This window comes from Eleginops maclovinus, chromosome 4, assembly GCF_036324505.1.
Source record: "Eleginops maclovinus isolate JMC-PN-2008 ecotype Puerto Natales chromosome 4, JC_Emac_rtc_rv5, whole genome shotgun sequence".
NCBI lineage: Eukaryota > Metazoa > Chordata > Actinopteri > Perciformes > Eleginopidae > Eleginops > Eleginops maclovinus.
Genome location: NC_086352.1, coordinates 14,125,756 through 14,149,890, shown reverse-complemented (window position 1 = coordinate 14,149,890; position 24,135 = coordinate 14,125,756). Strand labels below are relative to the sequence as shown.

Here is a 24,135-nt window from a genome sequence, read left to right as displayed (position 1 = left end):
AGTTGAAGCTGTTTGCAACAGGCCTCCGCTCAGCAGAGAGAGATTTCATGCAGGCAAACATTTCATTTGTTGGAATGAATGTCACCATTAAAGTGCAGGATGATACATAGACAGGACTGATTCCAGACTATATATGACGGGCAAACATTTCAGTGATGGTTAGCCTCACCTATGCAGGATGGTGTTGTTGAATTCCACTGAGCGAGCGCACCTGGCACCGCCTGGCACCAGATAGCAGTGGATCCTTTCAGTAGATACCCTGGGCTGCACTCAAAGCGAACCACAGAGCCGGCGGAGAACTCTGATCCGATCCGCCTGCCGTACCGAGGCTCTGGCACTGAACTGCACTGACTGTCACTGGTGCGAGGCACGGCTTCAGCGATGAAGGGAATTAAACAATGAGAGGAGGAAACACTTACATGTTGAAAACAGACGTTTTGTGTGTCTGTTGTAAGTGAGAAATAAAGAGACACAGAGTCAAACGTACCTTGGTAGACGAAGTGAAAGCCTCTAGCAGACTGGCCACTCTTCGCATTGAACCGCAGCATGATCTGATTGGAAGTTGCCAATGGCAATGTCTCTCCTGGAAGGAACAATTACACACACATGAAGATCCAAAATGAATGTCAATAAACCAAAGAAGTGACTTTATCTCATGAAAACTTTACATAGCATACAACCAGCACCAGCACTTCACAAAATGCAGTTTTTTATGAACACACATACACAGCCTATCACTTCCACAGACACTCAGAACGTACATCTGTTCTGCTTTGCATTCAGGCAGAGGCAACTCCCTTAGTTTCACTGTGTGGTAAATGTGGCCCTACACAAATACCAAACACACACACACACACACACACACGCACACACACACACACACACACAGTAACAGTGATAAATGAGAAAACCATGGTCTACCGTGGCTGACATTTAGAACCGTCATTAGCTGAGTCGGGATGTGTGTGTGTGTGTGTGTGTGTGTGTGTGTGTGTGTGTGTGTGTGTGTGTGTGTGTAAATTTGGTATGTGTGTATGTGTGTTAATATGTTTGTGTGTCAGGATAATCAGTCAGTAAGCTGGAACAATGTGCTACCAAGCAGTCTACTGCTGTTTGTTTGTGTGTGTGTGTGTGTGTGTGTGTGTGTGTGTGTGTGTGTGTGTGTGTGTGTGTGTGTGTGTGTGTGTGTGTGTGTGTGTGTGTGTGTGTGTGTGTGTGTGTGTGTGTGTGTGTGTGTGTGATAGGGTAATGATGCAGCTTAGATTATTTTGTAAAGCCTGGTGTGTTTCATTCTTTGCTGCCAGTTTGGCCAAAAGGGGAATTTCCAACTCAAATTAACTTTAAAGAATAAGCCACCCATTCCACATTACATAAACTGGCCTCTTCCCTTTGAACTAACTCAGATGGATAGTAGCTGGAAAGAAAGAAATTGCATATTGTGCAGCAACATTTAGCCAAATAACAACTGTCACATCCTTGTAGTTGAAAATTATATTGGAATAAGCTCTCTAATCTACTAAATAAGGGGAAAAGGAGCACAGTAAAGCAGAAATGTAAACCTCAGATTACACATGGAGAGAAATGCTCCAGGCAGAGAGATCATATCTATCTTCATATGTTTGTCATTTCTGTTTTTATTCAGATTTGTATCAAACTCTTCTGACCTACAGTCGTTTATTAAACAGCTTCATTTCTTGTCATTATTTTACAAGCAAACAAATGAATACATATTATAAACGAATATTTTGAAAGCCCTGATTCAATTCCAGTGGGACTCCCCTGCAGCATGCCCCCGGTCATGACAGGAAACAGAAGAAGACGTAACTCTGAGGCAATGAGAGCACATTTAGAACAACTATGGTATCAATATTTCTTCATATTTTGATACTTTTGTCATCTATACAGATCTTGCCTCATCTCTGAATATGAATCCGTGCTGGGTGTGTTCCAGTGTAGTGGCTTAAGAAACTGGGATGACTCAAACTTGGAGGATGAGGAACTCCAGGGAGGATTGTGTTCAGGAGTATCAGCACTAGTAAGGCCCCAGTGAGGCACTTTCCAACTGCTGATTCCTTCTTGTAAAGATAAATCGTAATGGATCTTCACCAAATACATCACTGTCAAATAAATTGTGATAACGACCACTGGGGGTGTGTTCTACAGCCCCTAAGAGCTTTAGTACAGACCATTTCATTATTTTTGTCTTCCAAAAGGTGTATTTAAGAGAACAAAAACAAGATCAAACGTTGAAACATTACGACTGAATGGCAGCTTTTTAAAAATCTAAGATTATGCCAACCCAAAATAAATGAACTAAACAATCAAAAAGCGGTTTTTATTTCATGGGACTGTGACTCACCTGAATGTGACCCAGCCAGGGAGCTGAGCAATCGAGCATTCTCATCGGCTCCATCAAACAGCTCCACTGAGTCATTCATCGCTGTCTGGAAAACAGCAAACTGACCGAACACCACTGGAGAAGATGAACAGCCGAGAGGCGGGAAAGTTATAAATTAGCTTTTATGGTGGTGATAAAATTACAATTGGGAGAATGTATAGCGTGATCACTTACCAAACTGTGTGGAGACAGTGATGTAGTAGGAGCACGTCTGTCTGGTAGTGTAGTTTAGGGGATAGTTTGGAGACAAAACGACCCCTTCAGATCCCCCGTACTGTCCTCCGCATGGAGCTGTAGAAAGCCGGATAAAAGGAATATCAGAATTTTTCTTTACTTGAACTAAAGCTATGTATTAGGTTAGTTGTATCTGAAGGGTACAGTACACGTTGTCCAAGAAGATCTTTTTGCAACATCAGACACTAGAAGGACAGACTGGAACATTGGTAATACTTTATAATTAGAGTACCCTTATAAACGGGTTTACGAATAGTTTGTAATTCATTTATTGATTAGGTTGTGAACACTTTATAAATCATTAATAAGCTTGTATAAGACAAGAGATAAACAAAACATCAAGATGGAAGGGGGGATAAATAACTCAGTGAACAACAGATACCAAAGATGTTGGCTGATGAACACAAAGTAAGCTAGGTAGCGAATATAAGGCTTAGTCATCTTGCCAAATAGTGAGCCTGTGTTGATGTATGAGAATTATGTTAGAATGCTGTATGCTTTATAAAGGGTTCTTAATGATTAATAACAACCTAATCAATAACCTAATTATAAACCCTTTATGAATCCTTTATAAGGGTAGTCTTATCGTAAGGTGGTACCAGAATGTTTTTGTAAATTGCAGGATGATATAAAGTAAATCACCCGATCTGCAAGGGGCCATGTGTGGGAAAGGATTTACCTTTAAAGAGCAGGTTCAACTCTGAGCAGATGTATCAAAACATGCAATGGGACGAGACATCATTTAAATGGCGTACAATTTTTTCGTTATAAGATAAGCAGATAATTCAAAAAAACATAAAGACGTTCAGGGGAGCTGCAATAGTTCACTTCAAAAATAAAAATGAGCTTTTGAGAAATAAAGAGAGCAGAAAATTGAGACAGTATCTGAAAATGCAATAACACCAAACAAAGAGGGCCCTCTGAGTTATGGCCCGTGGTCATTCAATTTCACTCTGACCTCATGTTCACTGAGTTACTAATGCACTTTGGTGATTGCACTTGTTTTGACAATAACAAATGAGCATTGGGCTGCAGTTACCTGGGATTCTAAGGAGCAGCAGCTGCATTATTTAAGAGACGGTTCAATACATAAAAAAGGACGGCATAAGGTTAATGTGGAAACCATTACAATATTAAATTACCTTCTTTAATTTCCCATAAATATGCAGCTTATACTTGGCATTGTTTTGAGTTGTGACATGGTGTTAGACGTCTCCGTGGCAACGACTGAGGAAATCCCGTCTCACACAGTATTTTATCATCAGTCAGACTTGCAGACTTGCAGTCATGAAGGTGAGCATCTCAGGCCCATTACAGTCCACGTCTGGTTAAAAAATCCTATTGTTCCAAAGTATTTCATTGATGTTTTGGGGAATATCTGTGAAAAATTAATTTCCGATAGCTGAATTATTTCCATAGTGGTATTGGTATCCGGATGATACCAATACCACTAGGCATGCATCACCTGCTCCAACGACATTACCTAATCATGCCTACTATATTCATTTTACAAATATTTCGGTAAAGTAAGATGACAATTTGCTGAATGGTAGACACAGTAGATAATTGCAAAGTTGTTTTAAGTACATATAGTAATAACATTTTAAATCACAGAGACACACAGACGTGGATGTATCTGAATCTACAATGTCTTAGCATTACAGGGATGTCAGAGTAAAATCACTGGAGTAAGATCTCCACTGTAGTTACGCTAACACTATGGTAATATAGGAACAACACCTCTGGCTGTACAAACTGTTTCATCCCCTTTGTTGCCCTCAGCATTCAGAGAAATTATGTTGAAGTGAAGCATTCATATTTTATTTGTGTGCCTATTTTTCCCCCTCTGCTGGGAGCACTGCCCATTTAACTCAAAAGTTGTTTAGTTTAGCAGATATGTTGTCCCCAAATGTCACTTGGACCCTGGTGACTACAAGGCTTTGTTATATAATGTGTTTTGTGTGTGTGTGTGTGTGTGTGTGTGTGTGTGAACCAATTATCTAGCTATGTGTCCAAATAGACTTCAGTTGAAACCTTATGATAATATGAAATTATTGGAAAGTATATGTTATTATCTCAAGTGATGCCTTTCATTGATTGATGGCAGATTGTGAAGGGATTACAAATGGTACAACAGAGCAGTGGCTGATATTTTTGGTAACTTAACATAAAAAAACATCAATGAAAAGCTCCACCGTAGCGGCGTGATTCTTATTCCTTCCGCTCGACAAAAACCCAGCAGGATGAAAAACTTTACTGAATGAATTTCTGTGATGCTGAGCCCGTGCACAGTGTGGGATCTCCTGTTTCAGCGTACTGCAATATCCAAAAGCCTATTAATCCCTGCTACCATTTCATGACCTACAAACCCAACCTAACACGCGCCTGATCCATCTTCATCACCACCAAGAGAGTTCAAACCCTCTTGAGTGAACAGCAGGTGGGCGTGGGCACACTTACACCGCAGGTCAGGCCGGCAGAGGTTGATTAAATTAGTGTAAGTGTGAGTGGTTGTGTGTGTGTGTGTGTGTGTGTGTGTGTGTGTGTGTGTGTGTGTGTATGGACAACAGCAGCACATCTGTCAACATCATCACACACACACACACACACGCAGAAGTCTTATCTCTTTTCTCACCTCTTCTTGCCTCTTCACATTTTTTCTGGTTCTGGTCGCTAGTGTGTGTCCCACAGGGGCCCGGTGCCATGTCCACTCACGCACACGCTGTGATCCCTAACAGACTTTAATTATCATCACCTCTGTGCTCAGTGAAAATGTGAGAGTACAGGGGGGCAGAGGTTAAAGTGTTGTATAAAAAAGGGACAGCACTCTGTAAATGAATATGTCGCCCAGGTCTCATAGGCCTGCCTGTGGCCATTCACGTGTACGGATTTGATATGTAGACTATTATGAAAAAAAGTCATAAAAGCTTTAACGTTATTAACTATGTGTGAAAACAACCAGCTGAGGGACATTGGTCCTCGGAGCACGTGAACATTTTTCCAGCTCCTTCAGGTCTTTTATTTTGGATGATTTTGAACACCCACTTGAGGGTTATTCCCTCCAGCCTCCAGCATTTCAGTGGAAACTGTGCATTAAGGGCTCAAGATTCCACCGGAGAGCCCTCAAGCACTTTCTGATTTCACAGTGGGACAGCCTGAGCCCTTGTGGACTTATCAGGAACACATGTCAAAGCCTATGAGACAGTGAGTGTGGACATTGAGAAGTGGCCTGTACTCTTGTCTGAGACTTGGCTCAGTGATACAGATTTACATGCCCAGAATAAAAAACACGGCTTGGTTTGGTTTCTGCACGTTTGCTAGAGATTTGTTGTACTCCAAGCCACTCCTCCGCGACCTTCCCACTCCAACTCTTTCTGCTTCTTTTTGTTTCCTCAAGCATCAAACTAATCACCCTTTTTCTTCCCTCTCTTTCTGTGATATCGATTGATATTTTTTAGGATTGATTCTTGTTGTGTTGCTGCATTCCCAGCCTCAGGTCTAGAGGTCTTGTCTTGATCTACCCACATACCCCCACTAGTGCTGCTCTAGGCTCAGGTGTCAGCTTTATCAAAAGCCTTCACACACATGAGCTTTGATCACTCACACCCTCTGACATTCGCACGCAAATAAATGCAAAAAAATGCCATGCAAGTCACTCTCTTTCTCTCACACATCCCAGCGCTTTGATCATCCATCCACACACACACACACACACACACACACACACACACACACACACACACACACACACACACACACACACACACACACACACACACACACACACACACACACACACACACACACACACACACACACACACACACACACACACACTTTTGGAGAGGTAGTGAGAGAACAGGAAAATATATTTCAAAAATGTCCTAAACCCTTTACGAAGAGTTGCAATTCTTCTGGAGTCTTTTTTTTAGAACAGTTATAGTGAGTCATCACAACAATATTAGAAACACAAAATCTGAAGCAAACACTGAGAACACCCAGTAGAGTCAATTTACTTTCATTATCAACGAACAAAAGGATAACATGTTTTGAGATCTCTGAAAGAAACATCACAAAAACCTACAAAAGGAGTGGGGAGTCCAACCACTTCACAAAAGAAGTGGACGTAGCCAGCGTGATGTCGCTCAGGTTTGGGGGACAACCGTTTTTCAGCTTTGCCATCTTTAAACCAGAACTGACAGGAGGGTGGAGCACAACCAAAGGACGAAGCATTTTGTAGGTAACCAAAATGTTAATATTAACTTTCATGAACCAAAAACACAGTGACAGGGTTAAAGTTCTATCGTCTATTTTACTCTAAATGGGGCCACAATTGACCAAACTTGTTCTTGTACAGCGCAGTTTTACTGCCGGCGTGTATCGGGGTTACTGATGCCAAAGCAACCAGGGACTCAGAGGGGGATGCTAGGGTTAGCTGCAGTTCAGCTATTTATACTTAGCACAACAGCTAACAGACATAACAGATGCCATTAGTGCCAATTACGCAACTATTAGGGGAACAGACATAACAAGATCATTTCAAAAGCAGCTTCTACACACATTACTGATTGTGTTAGACACCTGTATTCACATCATACCATGAACAACCTGTTCCTGTCTTTCTAATATTCAAATATAAATTTAATATTTTTAAACTTTGACTTTTCAAATGTGTTCGCATGTACAGCCCTGGAAAAAATGAAGAGACCACTTCAGCATTATCGTTGTCTCTTGTTTTATTATTTATAGGTATGTCTTAACTTTTATTTTGTATGTATTCTATAAACTACTGACAATTTTTCTCTGTGTTGAAATTCAACAGACACTGAAATGGCTGCCATACATGTAGAGATAAAGATTTAAGAAAAATTTAGAGTGGTCTCTTAATTTTTTCCTGAGCTGTATGTGTGTGAGTGGTATTCTATACTTGGGTGTGTGTGTGTGTTTGTGTTTGAATACTGCCTCTAGGTGGCACTCTGTAATAGCTGCCTCTCTCTCTCTGTACCTCTCTGTATCTTTCTATGTCTCTCTCTTTCTTACACACACACACACACACACACACACACACACACACACACACACACACACACACACACACACACACACACACACACACACACACACACACACACACACACACACACACACACACACACACACACACACACACACACACACACACTCCTATCAACAGTCACGGAGAATTCCTTCTTTCTCGCACCAGCTCTTAGTTACCATGGAAACCAATAAAAGAGCGGTTTAAGATGGGAGGTGTGTGTGTTTGTCTGTGTGTGTGTGTGAGAGAGAGAGAGAGAGAGAGACAGACAGACAGAGAGAGAGTAAATCAGACAGAGTCAGAGGAGGTAAGAGCAAAGCAGAATAAGGAGGATGAAAAAACAGGAAGTGAGAAATAGTTACAGAGAAAAGAAAACGTAAGAAGGTGAGATAGGAAAGTGTGAGGGCGTCAAAAGAGGAGAAGAGAGGAGACAGAGGGAGTGTAAGTGGAGATGTATTATTTAAAGAGGTCTCACCCTGTCTAATGAGTTTGGTCTAAAAGCCCCAGGAGCTGCTCAAAGAAAGAGAGAGAGACAGGCAGACAGACACACTTCTAACTATGTGGAGAAGAAATCCAATGAGCCAGATTACTGTGCAGGGCTGGATCCATTTAAATTGTGCTGCTGTGATTATGTGAATGGTCCTAAAGTGTACAGTGTGATGGCTATCTCTGCAGATCCATCTATGAATCTGGGACACAGAAAGGATCTCGGCCAGGAACCAAATCCAAGTCTGTCTCTCTGTGAGAAAACGACATTGAAGAGCATGGTGGAAGACTACAGGGTCAGTCACAAGCTTCTGAAACACAGTCCCTAAAAAAACTATACTTTCTGCACTATATGAAATGTACGATTATATAATATATATTTGTTAAGTCTTACCTTATACTATGATTATGTCAAAATCAATTCCAGTATAAGAACATTAATGAATTATAGGTGGAGTTTCCAGTATCGTTTCAGAGTTTCAAATCATTTTTTATTCGATAGAGGACCATTATGTGTTGTACTATTAATAGCAATCAAATGTGTATAAAGTATCAATACTTGGCTTCTGTTCACAAATATATTATTGTGGATAAAGGCATCTAAACACTAGACCGAATCAATTTCAGCTCCACCTCACCTGCTAATGAATACAAGTGTGTTATGTTGCCACAAAGACATTCTGGTAATGTTCCCGTAAAACGTATCCACTGATCAAGTCCCCGGCTGGTCATTACCAGACCAAATAACTGACTTCCTGTTTGTGTAGTTAAACTTAGTGCTGGATTACCAACTATCTGATGGCCAGCTTGCTAGTTGGTTAAATGGAAAGACAGCAAAATAACTTCAAAGTCCATTAAATCTCAGTTCAAACCTAAAAATGAAAGAGCAAAGTTGTAGGAGTTGAACTTCATTTTCTAATACTGAAAAAAAAGATTATTTATAGCTTTGTTGTGTTCAACACCACAGCTGGACACAGAAGTTCTATAGTTTAGTAACTGTAACACGTATAAAGTGGCAGTTTTACCTTGAAATAAACTGAAAGAAAGTGAACATGAGATTGACCAGTTGTTTTTCTTGGTTGAAGTACTCAAATAGCTACTCTGCATGCAATTACCTCATCTTCATTCTCTACAACACCTCCAACCCCCTCTTAAATGTCCAACAGACATTATTAAACACAGAGTAGGTAAGTGTGTGTGTGTGTGTGTGTGTGTGTGTGTGTGTGTGTGTGTGTGTGTGTGTGTGTGCTCATTTCAAATTCTTTCCTTGTCCTGCCACCTTGCTCTGTGGCTTATTTGAATATTTTCCTTTGGCACCAGGCCAGGTCTGTCACTGACACACACACACACACACACACACACACACACACACACACACACACACACACACACACACACACACACACACACACACACACACACACACACACACACACACACACACACACACACACACACACACACACACACACACACACACACACACCACCAACCCATATCACAAATACACTTGAATGGCAGTTTGGCAGGTGTCACTTCCTTGGCTCTCTGAGCTGTCAATCAATAAGACAGGTCAGCCCTCCAATCCCTGACAGACTCTCTGTCTGTCTCGGAAGTTCGCATATGTGGCACACACTCACACGCACGTACACACACACACGCACATGCACGGACGCAGCAGGTCTTGGCCCAACCTCACACCATAGCAAGTACTGTAAATTATAAGCACCCTAAAAGTAATGTTTATGGCAGAACAGATATCTTTTCTTCCATTAGATTGTCTTATTGATCCTTGTTTACTGGACATTGTGTGTTTGTGTTTTTTTAACAACTTATCATAAGCATTATTTCCCCACGAGATTTCTCTCACCATCCTTTTTGTAAAGCTGCAGTTATGGTATGTATCTCCTAACCTTTACATGTCGGCAGTGCCCTGTCCCACACCGGCTTCCCATCATTCCCCATGACACAGGTGATGGTATCCCCGCCCATTGTTGTGTAGCCATGGTGACAGTTGTAGGAGACCTGAGATCCCAGTTTATAGTCATATCCGGTCCGACTGCCGTTCATAATGTTGCCAGGGTCAAAGCAGGCCTCTCTTGGTTTTTCTGTGGAGAATGGGGAGAAAAAGTGAGTGTTATAGAAAAAGGACCATCGATTTTGAATATCACTAAACTACATATAGAGCTCTGGAAATATTTAAGAGACCACTGCCGTATTATAAGTTTCTCTGGTTTTATTGTCTATAGGTAAGTCTTTTGAGTTAAATGAGTTTTTGTTTTGTTTTATTGTATTCTATAAACTACTGCCCACATGTCTCTGTGTTGGAGACACTGGAATGGCTGCCATACATGTAGAGATAAAGATTTAAGAAACATTTGGAGTGCTATCTTAATTTTTTCAGGAGCTGGATTTAGATTTTTTCCTTTTTTTTGGTCTGCAAGTTTATGAGATCTCTTATCAGCACCTGGCACTGTATGAGTTTCCCATGCGGTGAAGGACAGGGCACAGTAACAGGCAGAGTTTCTATCCACTTGGTGTAATTGATGGCACATTAAGGCTTTTTAATTACAATTGGAATAAACTAGTGCAGATCCTGTTCAAAATATGCTTAGAACAGGCTGATTGCTTGGCCTTCTGTATTTCAAGATTTCTTGAAAAACGCAAATAAAGACAACGTCACACTTGACACAGCACTTTCTGGGTTCTGACCAATACACCTGCTGTCAGGAAAGGCTGGATTTCAGCTATCATTTGGACATAATACATCACAAGAACACCTGTAGAGAGCAAACTGTATCCAGAATGCCATTCAGTGGTGTAACAGTTAATAGGGGTCCCCTCTTTCTACACTCAGAGTGTGTACCCTACTTCACACATCATTAGTGAATATGACCCATTGATCCCTAGAGCTCACTCTCCCACTTAACTGGGTCTAAAGGCATACACATACACACATTTTAATAAAGGACATTTTCAGCTTCAATCAGGGGTCAAAGCTATTGGAGGGACTTGACAGGTTGCTATTTGTAGACTAATATAGATAATATAGAATATTTGCTTTCATATTTTCTCTCCCCCTTGGGAGAGGAAGGAACAAATAAGGGTAATTGTGGAGTTAAGAAAACTCAAAACTGTATTTACTAGTTATGACTTGGCACTGGGCCAGCTTGTTTGCTTTACTGTGATCGGCCAATAACAGAGAGATATTGGGCCTGACAGGAAAACCACCAGACAGAGAGAGAGAGAGATGGAGGGCGAGATGGAAGTGAAACAGGGAGATGATTAAGGTTGTATTTTAATTAGAGAGACGGCAGAAGAAAGGTAGTGAATTAATGACAAAAGTACAGAGGTGTGAGGTAGTGCGAGGAGACAGACAACAGAGAAGGAGATAATCTTTTTTTAATTAGAGATAAATGGAGTGAGAGAAACACAAGGAAAATACTTCATACAATTTGACAGAGCAGATCTAGTCTCTAGTCAGTCAAACAACTAATCATGAGCTCCACACTGTCTGTGGCTGTTAAATCACCCCCAGTCAAGCAACATCTGTAAAACCAGTATGAGGCACAATCTGTGAAAGTAAAAAACCCATGGGCTGACATGGAACAGCAGCCGTTACAACTGGGAAACTCTTTAATAAACAGGAGGGGGGAAATCAGTTCAGTAAGATATAATCCACTCCTGTATCAAATGTTTTATACTCAACATCAATGTCAATCCAAATATTTATCAAATAGAGGGCAGGGATTAGGACTCAAATGTAGAGTGAGAGAATTTCACATTGACTTGGTGTCTGCAATCTGTGTGTGTTCAACTCATTTACTCAGACGGGAGCTCATTACACAGTCACCTCCTGAGCTGAACCTAGGACTGCCCTCTACGACACACTCTGCAAGTGAAGTAGAACTCATTGGCAGTTCAGCAGGGGGATATATATAGATGCAGAGATGCGGCAACTCACTTAAATGCCATAACATTTACTTGAAAGAAAAGTTCAGTTGCTGTCTGTGGTGATTTTACAGTTCCTTGATGGTAAAGTAAAAGAATATAAGTTTGATAAATGGAAAGCACTGATCTGTATCCACTTTAAGTTGTTGTTACAGTACTGAGATCTTGTGCTCATTGTTAATTGTCACATTTTTCTAATAATCTATGTTTTAAAAAGCCTATATTGAATTGCCAAGTCACAAGCAAACTGTGACTCGAGTCAGATGTGTCTGTTTGACACATTCAGCACATGTGTTTGGGGCACAAACACATGTATCTGCCCTATATAATATCAAAAGTGTAATTGAATACAGCACTGATTTCTCCTGCAATCCGTCAAATATAATAATCACAGCTACTTACTGGCTTATTTGTGTAGTTTTGAGCTTAATTAGGCCCAGCATTTATTACTTTTGCTGCTACGAAAACTGTTACCCATTATTACTAAAACTACAAATACTGGGCTTTTACTAATGCAGTTCCCTACTGCTACTAAACTACTTCTGTTTCCAATAATACTGCAGTTAAAGTACTACTAACACTATTATCGGTACTACTTTTAAAAATACTTATCGTTCTACTACTTGCTATACGTGCACTACAACTAACAATCGTCTGCAACATTTGAAACATTTCCAAAAGAACAATTTCAGCAGGAAAAATTAAAAGCACCGTTTTTGGGGTGTATTTACCTCTGAATTCGATGGCGAACCCAGACATGCCCAGTGAGGCGTCAGATCTGAACGCCAGGAAGAGACTGTTACTGCTGCTCTCTATTCGCTCTGGGGCCTGGTTGCCTTGGAGACTTGCTAGTAACGGCCCATTAGAGTCTTCACCCTCGTAGATGTGCAGGAAGTCGTAACTTGGCTCCATGTTGAAACTGGGGTAGAACACAAAAAGAAACTTGGGGTTAAGAGTCGAACAAGACTGACTGCACAGCGTGTTTGTGCTCTTTTTCACATTCTCCAAACCATTAATGCAATGATGTGTGTTGTATTCAAATACCTGCTTCATCTAATGACTTCCAATTAGAGTGCACTATCACTCTTCTGATGGTCTGTTATCTCACCTTCATTTTGACATGTTAACCTGATGTGTTTAGTGCATTAAAAATGCAAACGTTAAATGTTGATCGTTAGTTTTCTCTTGAATAATTTAAGACGGCAATATATAGTGTCAAAAATAAAATACCAAAGGTGTGTGTCATGCTGCATCATCTTTTTTTATTTATATCCTCAGTATGTATATGCATGTGTTATATTATATTTCACCTGCAGACTAACCCTGCAGAGGCTCCTAAAGCATAATTCTTGGTGAAAGTTTTTCTGGTTTTCACTTCGACAGCTTCTCCTCTGTCTCCAAACATACATGAAACATCTAGTCCTCATGGGGGTAAAAGTCTAACAACAAACATACACACACAAGGTTTCAGTATGTGGCTGGGGTAGTCCACTCTGGTATCCATCACTAATGTGGCTGTAAGTGTACACACTCTCTATGGTTTCTTTAGTGTGTTTAAGCTCGATCTGCTACCATTCTGGTAAAACTACATATTCTTAGTATTGTGGAAGTCATGTGTGTGTGTGTGTGTGTGTGTGTGTGTGTATGTGTGTGTGTGTGTGTGTGTGTGTGTGTGTGTGTGTGTATCAGAGCAAAGGCAGATAAGAGAAGGAGGTGATGAAACATTTCCACCTTTCATCAATCCAGGCTCTCTTACAATGGCTTTTAGGTTTGATTTTAAGATAGTATTAATTACTTTCAAAGCCCTGAGAGGCCTCGCCCTGTGTAATATATAGGATGTCTTATTGCCCTATGTCCTTTGTCGCCCTCGAGGTCGTCTGATGCGTCGTTCCTTGTGGTTTTAAGGTCTCCCAGACTCTGAAAGGGCCAGCCTGATGGGATCATGGCTGGGAACTTTGTCTGATCTTTCACATCACTTTCAAAACCTAATAGTTTAGAATTGATTTCCTGTTATTTTGTTTATGTTTAAGGACATTTTAGTTTGTTTTGATGTCAGTTGTTTTGATGTCAGTGTTTTATTCAAAGTTTTGCTTTTTAAATGTGGCTAATGTGAACCACTTCTTTTTTATTACAACCATGTTCAAAAGAACACTTTCTCATGTCCCAAGCTCTGACATAATAAAATACTTATGCCAGGAACATTAAAACATCTTCCCAAACCAGGTACGGAAATGAAACACACACTTTATTTTGGCTTGGAAGTAAAAAAGAATACCATAGAGATCAGACACAAAAAGACGATCAATAATTTACGAGTGTGTGCTAAAGATGCATTTACTGACATTTGGAGAGACAGGACTTTTTGAAGTAAAAAAACAAAAACAAAGTTCAAATAAATATAACGAATGCTCATGTTTAAGCCCTGTGTATCTATCTGCTACAGAATGGGCTTAACTGCACATAAGCCCTTTTGGCACTGACAAAGCACTAAAATGATCCGTGCTAATACCTTTTGCATTAGTGATACATCCTTGTCTGAATTCTAAAGCTACTAAATGTCAAGAACATAAAGATCGCACAGAGCCAACAATGGGACAACAGCATAACCTCTCATGACCTCATGTGTCTGTTAAGACTTGAATTCAAATTAAGAGCAATCCTGCAAACTTAGTAAAATACTTTTTTTGTATTATCTTTATCTTTCCAGCTGAAAAACATCAAGCCAAAATTGGGTCATTTTTTCTCCTTTGGCTATCTGGAGAAAGTCCGCTTTGCTTTTATCAGTGAAACTCCAATCTTCATTTTCGCCTTAGTCATAAGCCCCTAACCACTGTGACTGGAAAAAATATTCACCACTGAGGCACTCAGGACGTGACATGTAAATAAACACAGCCCTATTAGCAAAAAACAAAACACTGAGAAATCACTTTTCACTTATTCCTGAATATCACTCTCCAAATCAAGGCCACCAACATATGGTGGCAAAAGTTCTTGAAATTGTATTTTCTCACATTATTAATCTGGTCTTCAATGATTCATAGGAAATAGGATCTAAATTTGCCCTGAACAAAAAAAAAAAGAACTTGAGAGATTAAGGCGGTCAAAAGCACCAACAGAATCCTCACCACAACCCAACACTAAGTTAAGATAGTTTTGTTAGTGGATTTTAATGCCGATTCTCAGATGGATTAACTGTTCCTGACCCAAACGGGTTTATTCGTTACCTTAATGATCCATAACTGAGTGTTAGTTTACATTAAACTGAACTGAACCTGATGGGACACAGTGAGGCATGAAATGTCTACTCTAACTAAACTCATCAAACAAAGTCCATGGAGGCTAATACATTTTTAAATTTAAGCCAGGAGAAAAACAAGTTTAAAAACCAATGCAATGATAAACCTGTAAATCTTTAAGTTTAAAAATGTGCTAGGATTTCTCAGGTATTTGGATCAACTAATTAAACATGTATTTAATGAGTGAGATCAGCGCTCGGCTCTGATGTGTTGCAGCATTAAAATCCAGGAAAAACTCACGGTGCTGTTGACCTTTTATCCTCCTTCTTTTATTGTAATACTATTTGTAATCTATTAGCAATACTTCTTCAACACCAAAACAATTTTTAATCAGCACGGGTTTGTCATAAAGCAATCCGTTCTTTTAATGATTAATATTCAGACACCTCCCTCCTGATGCATCTAAGTCTTCCGCCACAAAAACATGGACCACTTTTTAAAGAGCAAATACAAGAGAGGAAAGTCTCAACTCCCAGAGGAAACTCTAAACTATAAATACATTGCTAAAAAAAATGTGTTGCAGTGTTTCTACAAGCACAGATAAGCCCCGTTCCTGGTGTAAAGCTTAAGAACACATATCAGAGAGGCAGACAGTGAATACATAGATACAGAGACAGGGTTTACATTTAGCTTACCTTTTGAAGATGAGAGCAATGACAAAATCAGGGTTGACCCTGACTCTCCAATCACACTCTTTCCCAGCGGGGTAAGGCTGGGGGTAGTTAGGAGACAGAATTACTCCTGAGGGGCCGCTGACGTTACCCCCACAAGTCGCTGGAGACAGACAAATAGTGAGAGAGAGACAGAGAGGAGAAGGTAGAAAGAGAACGAGAAAAAGAAAGATGATTACGCAGCATTGGCCTTGGAGTAATTTGGAAAGAGAATCACTCCTGGTTGACCACACATATAGCCCCCACAGGTAGGCATAGTGGAAGAGAGTTAGTTAGCGATGGGAAGTATGGCAGAGGTTGGTTAGAAGAGACAAAATGACTCCCAGATGGGACGTTGATATAACCTCCACAGGTAGCTGAAGAGGTTGAAAGAGCAAAAAGGAGATAGAGAGAGACTGTGAGATTTAGACAAAGTGTGAGGCTGGGGGTAGTTAGCGGAGAGAATCACCCCTAGCGGTCCTGTTATCCCGCAACAAGCCAGAAAGCAGGAGAGAGATTTTGGCAAGAGAGACAGAGAGATGCATTCAAGCAGCAATTTGGTGATGTGAAGAAAGGATTTGAAACATGGAGAGGTGTCTTGGGGGTGGCAGGTGGGTGTGAGCGGATTATCAACCCTGAAATAGAGGTAAACAAAGGCATTAATAGTTGCAAATCACTCACAGACACACACACTCACGCTCCAGACTGCTGGGTGTAATGTTGGTTTAATCTGAGGAGCCGTTTGAACACCCAGGGATTCACCCCCCGAGGTGAGAGTGCAGGAGAGGGAAGCGCACGCTTAGGCTAAGCTAAAACACAAAAGATTTACACCCTACATTTTATCTACAGTCGCACCAAACGTGAGGTCACTGGTAAAGAGTCAGAGGGAATATCAGGATCACAGCATAATGTGTTTCCCAGGCGTGGCTACAAGGCGACCGTGCTCTAGGAATTCCCAGCGCGGCTGGCTGATAACGAGAGGGGAAGGCGACATAAAGGGAGCTCCTGGGTCGACACGGGGCTAGATGTTGCAGGAATATTGCTCGGCTTGCTAATGTTTCTAAAATGCAAATGTCAGATGTTACTTAAGTTATACCTCATCGTGGCTCCTGCATAGTGAAACTAAAATCCAGCAGCACCGCATCTTTATGGTTATACCTGGTGATTTTCCTCATCTATCTAAGACAATGTGCAAGACAATTGGACTGGATGCAGCAGTGAATCAGGATAAACAACATCATGTATTTGTCACCATAAAAAGGCATGTACAGTAGTTAGCAGCATCAAACTACTGGATAGAAAGTGTGGTCAGGGATGTGCTACGAGCTTCTCTTGCACTAAAATGGGATTTTCAGCTTGCACGGTGAGGACACTGAAGGGCTCTTGCTGCATTACAGATATCATCTTCTACTTGCACTGACTGTGCTTTTCCCGTACTTTCTCAAGAAAGAAAGGCTTCCCCTCCTTCCTTCTTTAAGAGAAGAGAGTCAAGTATGTCAGAAGGAGCTGATAAAGAAAAAGACCGACCAAAAGTGGGAGAGAAAATGAAAAGAACTGCAGCACAAGTGTGTGAATGAGGTGTGGAGTGGGAAGCGGAAACTCTCTGGGTTACAAGCAGCAGGTGGGCCAGATGGTTTTGATGATAGAGAAAAAGAGAAAAAAAAAAGCATTGTTTTTTTTCAAAGCTTTCAAACAGCAACCCTTTTACAGTTTCCTGCGTCATTCCCACCCTACCTCTCCTCTTCTGAATGTGTGTGTGGTCCACAGCAACACTGCTGAATACTTATCCAAACCTTAGTTCCTCCAGCACCTGTTCAAATTCTCCCTGATCTTAAAGACCGAGCAGCCAGAATGAATCGGCCGCTCTGGCAGCAGCATCATTTGGGATTGGAGATCCTCTCACCAGCAAGCCTCAGTGGCTGGGCCTTCAGAGCGGTGTATCAGATGTGGCAGAACAACACAGGGAGCTTGTTTGTTGTTTGCTCTCTACACTTGAGATTTAAGATACACATTTGGATCATTCCTCCTCCAAAAAGGCTCTGCACTTGCTCTTTCATTGTTTGATGTATTCATTGGAGCTTCAAATGGACGTTATCTTAAATCTTAATATCCATATTTAGTCTCCCTTTTTTAATGTGCAGTATGACATTGAAGTCTCCAACTCATTACTGTCAGAGCACGGTATCATTTTATAAATTGTATTTAATCTCAGTTTGAAAGTCGGTTATCTACAGATAAAAGTTCACCTACCGATACACGTTGGGGGGTCAGGTTGCCAGTAGAACCTGTTATCCATCCGTACACATGTGATGGTGTCAGAGCCTTGCAGCTGGTAGCCTGGATCACACTGGAAGGTCGTACTGTCGCCAGGTTCCTTACTGTCGCCATACCGAGAACCATTCACAGGGATGCCTGGGTCATTGCAGGTAGTTGCTGTAGTGGCTGGAGGAAGTGAGACAGATATGGAGAGACAGTTATTGACCTACTGTTGGTTGAAGGAGACAATCAATACTATCACTTATACTCTTAGCATATTCTTACTGTTGAAGATAGCAAGGTTTAGCTGGAAAGTGAGAACTTTATCTGACCAGTTAGAGACTAAATGATAAGTTCCTTTAGGTGCAATGAAATGTGGTCTTTGTTTGTTGTTTAATTAGTGGCTCCCCCTTAGGGTAAGCTGTGTGCTTCTAAAGGATTCACAACAATCAGCGCCTGTGTGTGGGGGGTTACAGCTATTGGGTTTTAATTTCTGTTTGAATTGACTAGAGTGTTTCCATCATAAAATCAATCAGGTTCTAAAAGGCAAGTACAAAGTCAAAAGAATAATAAAAAATAAAAATATATATCCTTTTTTTTCCTTCTAGAAACCAGTGCCTTTTAGGGGCTGAGTGTTGGCAGGAAACATCTTTCTGTGTAAGAAAAATTAAATGTGCTAACCAGAATTCAATTTTTTTAGGTTTCTTCATATGTTGGTCTTCCTGTGAACAACTGGAATACTATAATACCTTTTTGTCTTTAGGCCTGTACATTTTCTTGAGAGTTATGTTTATGTAATGTCATATCAAATATTAGCTAGAGCTCTGGCCAACACGGTTGTGGGAGCAGCCTTCTGAATTACAATCCTTACAAACAGATATGTTATCTTTTGCATTAATATTCCATTAGCTTGAGGACAGCCTAACATAGAATAATAACATCACATGTATTATATTATTTTAGTTTACACGTTTTTTTTTACCAACCAGGACACAGAAAGTGTAAAAAGTGGGATCAAATTAGAGAAAAACTAGAAGGAAATGTGTATTTACATTACACCCCCCACCAAAAAAAAACCCCTCCTCAATAAATTCACACAGCCTTGCTTTAAATAAATCTTCGTGGTGGCAAATACCATTATCTTTGCTTTAGTAAATCAACATTGGGTTAAATATAAGAGTCATTACCATAGTAATGGAATAACAGTGCTGTGATTAGCATGTTTGTGAGTGCAAATATTTATTGTTTTAAATAAAGGGAGCAGGGCAAAAAACAAACACGAGGGAGAGATTGAGAATAACAGTGAGGGACAGAAAGCATTGGAGGCAAATATTTATGACTGGATGTATGCATCTCTTTAAAAAAAGTTCTTACAGATGTGTGTGTTGGAGTGTGTGTGCCGCTTTGCATTCAGATTCATACAAACAGAGCGACTGGAGGTGTACAGTATGGGGTTGTGCAAGAGTTGTGCTGTAAATAACTGCTATAGAGAAGATTTAGAAGAACATGAACATGAATGTACGTGTGCATGCATGCATGTGAATAAGCACTTCTTAAAGTGTATATGAGTGTATGCCTCTGATTGATTTTGCTGCTACGGTGGATGGCAGTGACGATGGCCAATGACTCTAAGAGGACTCAGGATCCAGTGGCTCAACAGGAAAGGCCACACATGCAACCAAGGGGAACAGTTAATGTCCAGTTTACCCTTCTGGAAATGATAAAAAGATCTAAACCTTTTTAAATACTGAGATTCATAGTTCTAACCTTAAAAATGAACGAATAGTTCCTTAGCCTATACAAATAACCCATTGCACGTTATTATATTAGTATTCAAATGTATCAATATCCTTGATTATTATATACCAGTGCTGCTAAACATCTAGGTAACCTGAGAAAAATGAGCTTGTTGTTTCCATATCTGTGGGATGCAACCAAAGCTGAGCACCAGGTCTCTGGGGGGCTCTTCACTTTGTGAACCTCGGCCCCAGAGAGTGAGAAATTACATTTCATTCTCATTTGATTCTTTGGCTCAAGATTTTTCAGAAATCGTGTTAAATGCTGCGTAAATTGCAGATTAATTTTCCTACAGCTAATATAAATGAGGTTTATATAACAATTAAGAAACTATTAGTGGGATGAGCTTATTAACTAGCTTAATTAATTGCTAATTCAGTAAATGTTTTTCCATCATACATGGATGATGGGTGTAGAGGGAGACAGACCATCCAAATCATTAATTCAGTAAAATAATTGTGCATTTCTTTATGTTTTTCAGTCATTCGACGATAAGATAACTTACTGGAAAACTGTATAGAAAATCCTTGCTTGCTGATGAAATAATCAGAATCAAACTGCAGTGTGAGTATGTTGAAAGTTGAGTGGATATCTTCAGGTAAGGCTGGGCCTGACCATTCTTTCAACAGGATCCCCCCGTCTGACGGCCCAGATGGACCATCCCAAACTCTCAGGATATCGTGGCCGACCTCAGTGTCAAAGACAATGAAGTGGAGGCTGAGGAAAACACACACATTACACAGGAGATCAGAGATTCAATGCAAACATTAACACCTGTTCCTTATTCAGGAGTTTTACCCAAATCCAGTCGACCATAAAATAAAAATGAAGCCGAGGTTGAGGATAGACAGATCACACAGCAGTGGCCACAATGTGTTAAGAAACACAGTGATGGCATAATGACTAATGTGGTGTGCTCTCCTACACAGCAGCGGCTTTGACAGTGAGCATTTATCTATAATTAGTGGATGTATCATTACTTGACAGGCCTGTAAGTGTTAAAGTCTAAAGTCCTTGTGAAGACAGTTAGCTAACCTGCTCTCGGCCAGAGCAAAGCAATACTGCAAATACGTGTTAGAATAGTTGTGGTCGTAGTCCTAGATTCCTTTAATGACAATCTGCAGGACATCATCATACTCAAAGAAGCTTCAGTGCATCATGATCACCTGATTGTCTTGCCCGTGTCAGCCTCTATAGTCCAGGTGCAGTGGAGGTTGTTGTCATACGGAGCAGGATATCCTGGAGAAAGTATCCGTCCAGAAACTGCTCCAGTTAGGTGACCTCCACACTCGGCTAGAATCAGGAGACAAAAGGATGAACATCACAAGAAAACCACATTCCATAGGTTTTCACCTCTTTTTATCTATGTCCTTTAAAAAGTATCCATCAAATCATTACCAAAGCAACAAACTGTCACGTATAACACTACTACACCTACTACACACATTTACCTGGACATAGCAAATACAGCAGGAGCATCAAAGCATTAAACAACGTAAGGATAAACTCATATTCTCAAGGATTGCCACAGGGTTACTACGAATAAAAAACTCTGCTGTAGTTATTGTTGGAACTTGCAGCAACAGCTCGGCCATAAAATCCACTTTATTGAATAAAAAAAGACATTTTAACTGTATCGGAGACTATGAGTCCCTGAATCGACTTTTTATAAGGTGACCTTATAAAGAAAACAAATCCTATTACGTTAGGCAAATTCACCTGCGTTGCCATGGTGGATCTGAACAAAAAGATAACCCGATTTGTAAAAGGTTTAGTATAATTCTTGCTCTTTTGGATGATTTGTTAATGTTTATCTTTTGTTACAGTCACTCTCTCAGTAAAAAGTATTCACAGCTCATAATGTAAGTCACAATCAGGGAAATCGGTAGGCTTTGTAAAAAAAAAAAGGATGCCATAAACTGGAGTCACAGTTAATGGATAGGACTTTATCTTATCTAATTAATAACCAAGAGGAATGAAAAGAAATTTGCTTTCACCCAACCTTAAGCCAAACACAAAAATAACTATACAAGTTGTACATACACACAGAGCCATTTCAAATATAATTTTGGAAATGCAGAGCTTCTTTCTGCAAAAGTTTGAAACCATCTAAAGAACTCTCTTCTTCATATGCACCAACATGAGTTCCAGCTGACCATGGCTCTGTACGTTTTCTGTATCCAACTTTCTTTTTGCTTAGGGAACATCAACCTTCCTTCTATTGCATATCATGTTTAATAATTGTTGTTTTTCAGTTCTTTAGAGTCTATTTGGGTCGACTGTGTTCAGGACTGGATGCATTTTGGAGTCTCTGTATGGTATTTCTTCTCGTCTTCTCTGCAGCCCTTCTACAATTTTAGCTCATCTCCATATCTCTATAAGAGGTGATTACTTTCCTGTAAATAATCCTGGGATGTGAAGGTTGAGTTAAATGAGAATCCATTTAAAAAGGCCTTGAATCCCTAAATCAACCTTGAATTATCCAAGCTCCTGCTATACACTTTTATGGGTTGTGAATAACTTTAATGGCTGTTTTCCCTCTAAGGAACTCCCAATAGAGTTCAAGTTCAAGAAAAAAGCAGTTTATTGCACAAGAGAGGACGGTCTTTTAATGTTATTGTTGTATTGTCTTCAGTGGCGAGGAACAGGGGAGATAGCAGGATGCAGGGAAAAAGCCTGGAAGCAGATTTGAACTCATCATGGAAGTACATGGCAGCCCGCTGAGCAGCCATATCGCTGCAGATTAGAAAACAGTTTTGTATAGGGGAGGCTTCATATCAGTGAGTGCATGGTAAGTTTGTGTGACTTAAGAGGGCACCATTAACTCAGCTCTGCAATCTACAATAATATGACAACCCGTTGCTATTGTATTACCCTCGGCAGAATGCTCACAAAAACACATTCACCTGTAAACACAAACACAAAGGAGATATCAAATAACAAACACGTACATAGTCAAAAGCATACTTGAAAGCACTTTACCAAGCACACGCACTAAGGAAAGGAAATAACTACTCTACTATGTTTTATCTTGAACTGCAGGAAGAGAGGATACAAGGCACAAAAAAACAGTTGTATAGTAAGCCTGGGCCCAAACACACCTGCAATTTCCTGGCACAGAAATAGAAAGAGAGAACAACAGGCACCCAGATATACAGAAAAAGATAGACAGGTTCACTGCATGAATAGTAAACGTCAAAAAGAATAAGAAGGAGACCACAACTCTGTTTGACTCAACGTGGGAGAGACAGCGAGAGAAAGACGGTATAGAAACAGCCGGAGGCAAAACCATCTCCTCATCTCCATGCTAGAACATGCAGATATGGAACTGAGCCAGACAGACAAGGGGGAGACAGAAAGATGAACGCCCCAGCAGACAGACAAAGGAGGAGGACACAAAGGTAGCTATAGAGGTAGTTATCCCGGGGCTCCACCAGAGCATTCTCCTGGTTGCTGGCTCATCTGAAATAAGGCAGCGACAGAGCAGTCACAAATTAATGACTGACTGCAGCGGTACACAGGGACACACACACACTTCCATTTTTACACATCCAACCAAACACACACACTCATTCACACCCACATAAATGCATTCACCCCACATCTATGCACACACTTTCTTCTTAGTTGCCATTAGCAACCACATCAGGCCCTGTCCCACCTCAGAGAGTTCCGGTGTGCTGGCAGGTTAGAGAGACACAAGGCTTTGTATGTAGCAGGAGGGAATTCCAAATTAACATGTGCCAAGTGCCTGCATCTACTCAGCAAGGTAAAAAATACTTAGGTAAGTGCTTTCATTTTTAAAATATGCAAAACCACACAATATTTTTGGGAAAGTAGGAATTATGGACTTCAAAAATTGTGAATCTGCTTTAGGGATTCGAAAGCTAGGAACAATACAAACACACAAATGTGGAGTTCATGCTTCACTGGTGGTTAGTGAATCAAAATAAGGAATCATAATGGCCAGCTGTACAAGCTGTGGCTAAAGCACAAATATAATTTTACAGG

The 24,135-nt window shown here is 40.4% G+C and overlaps 1 protein-coding gene across 1 annotated transcript in view; it reads right to left on the bottom strand.

Annotated features, from left to right (window-relative positions):
• The window catches only part of LOC134862870 (CUB and sushi domain-containing protein 1-like), a 343,579-nt gene that overhangs the window by 60,667 nt on the left and 258,777 nt on the right, over positions 1-24,135 (bottom strand). Inside the window, exons 28-37 of the mRNA XM_063880971.1 lie at positions 21,291-21,417; positions 20,630-20,841; positions 18,322-18,513; positions 16,057-16,195; positions 12,857-13,044; positions 10,088-10,282; positions 2,573-2,689; positions 2,360-2,473; positions 488-583; positions 170-373 (exon numbers count right to left, since the gene is read on the bottom strand). Coding sequence (XP_063737041.1) covers positions 170-373; positions 488-583; positions 2,360-2,473; positions 2,573-2,689; positions 10,088-10,282; positions 12,857-13,044; positions 16,057-16,195; positions 18,322-18,513; positions 20,630-20,841; positions 21,291-21,417 — 1,584 coding nt within the window. The remainder of the gene's footprint in view (positions 1-169; positions 374-487; positions 584-2,359; positions 2,474-2,572; positions 2,690-10,087; positions 10,283-12,856; positions 13,045-16,056; positions 16,196-18,321; positions 18,514-20,629; positions 20,842-21,290; positions 21,418-24,135) is intronic.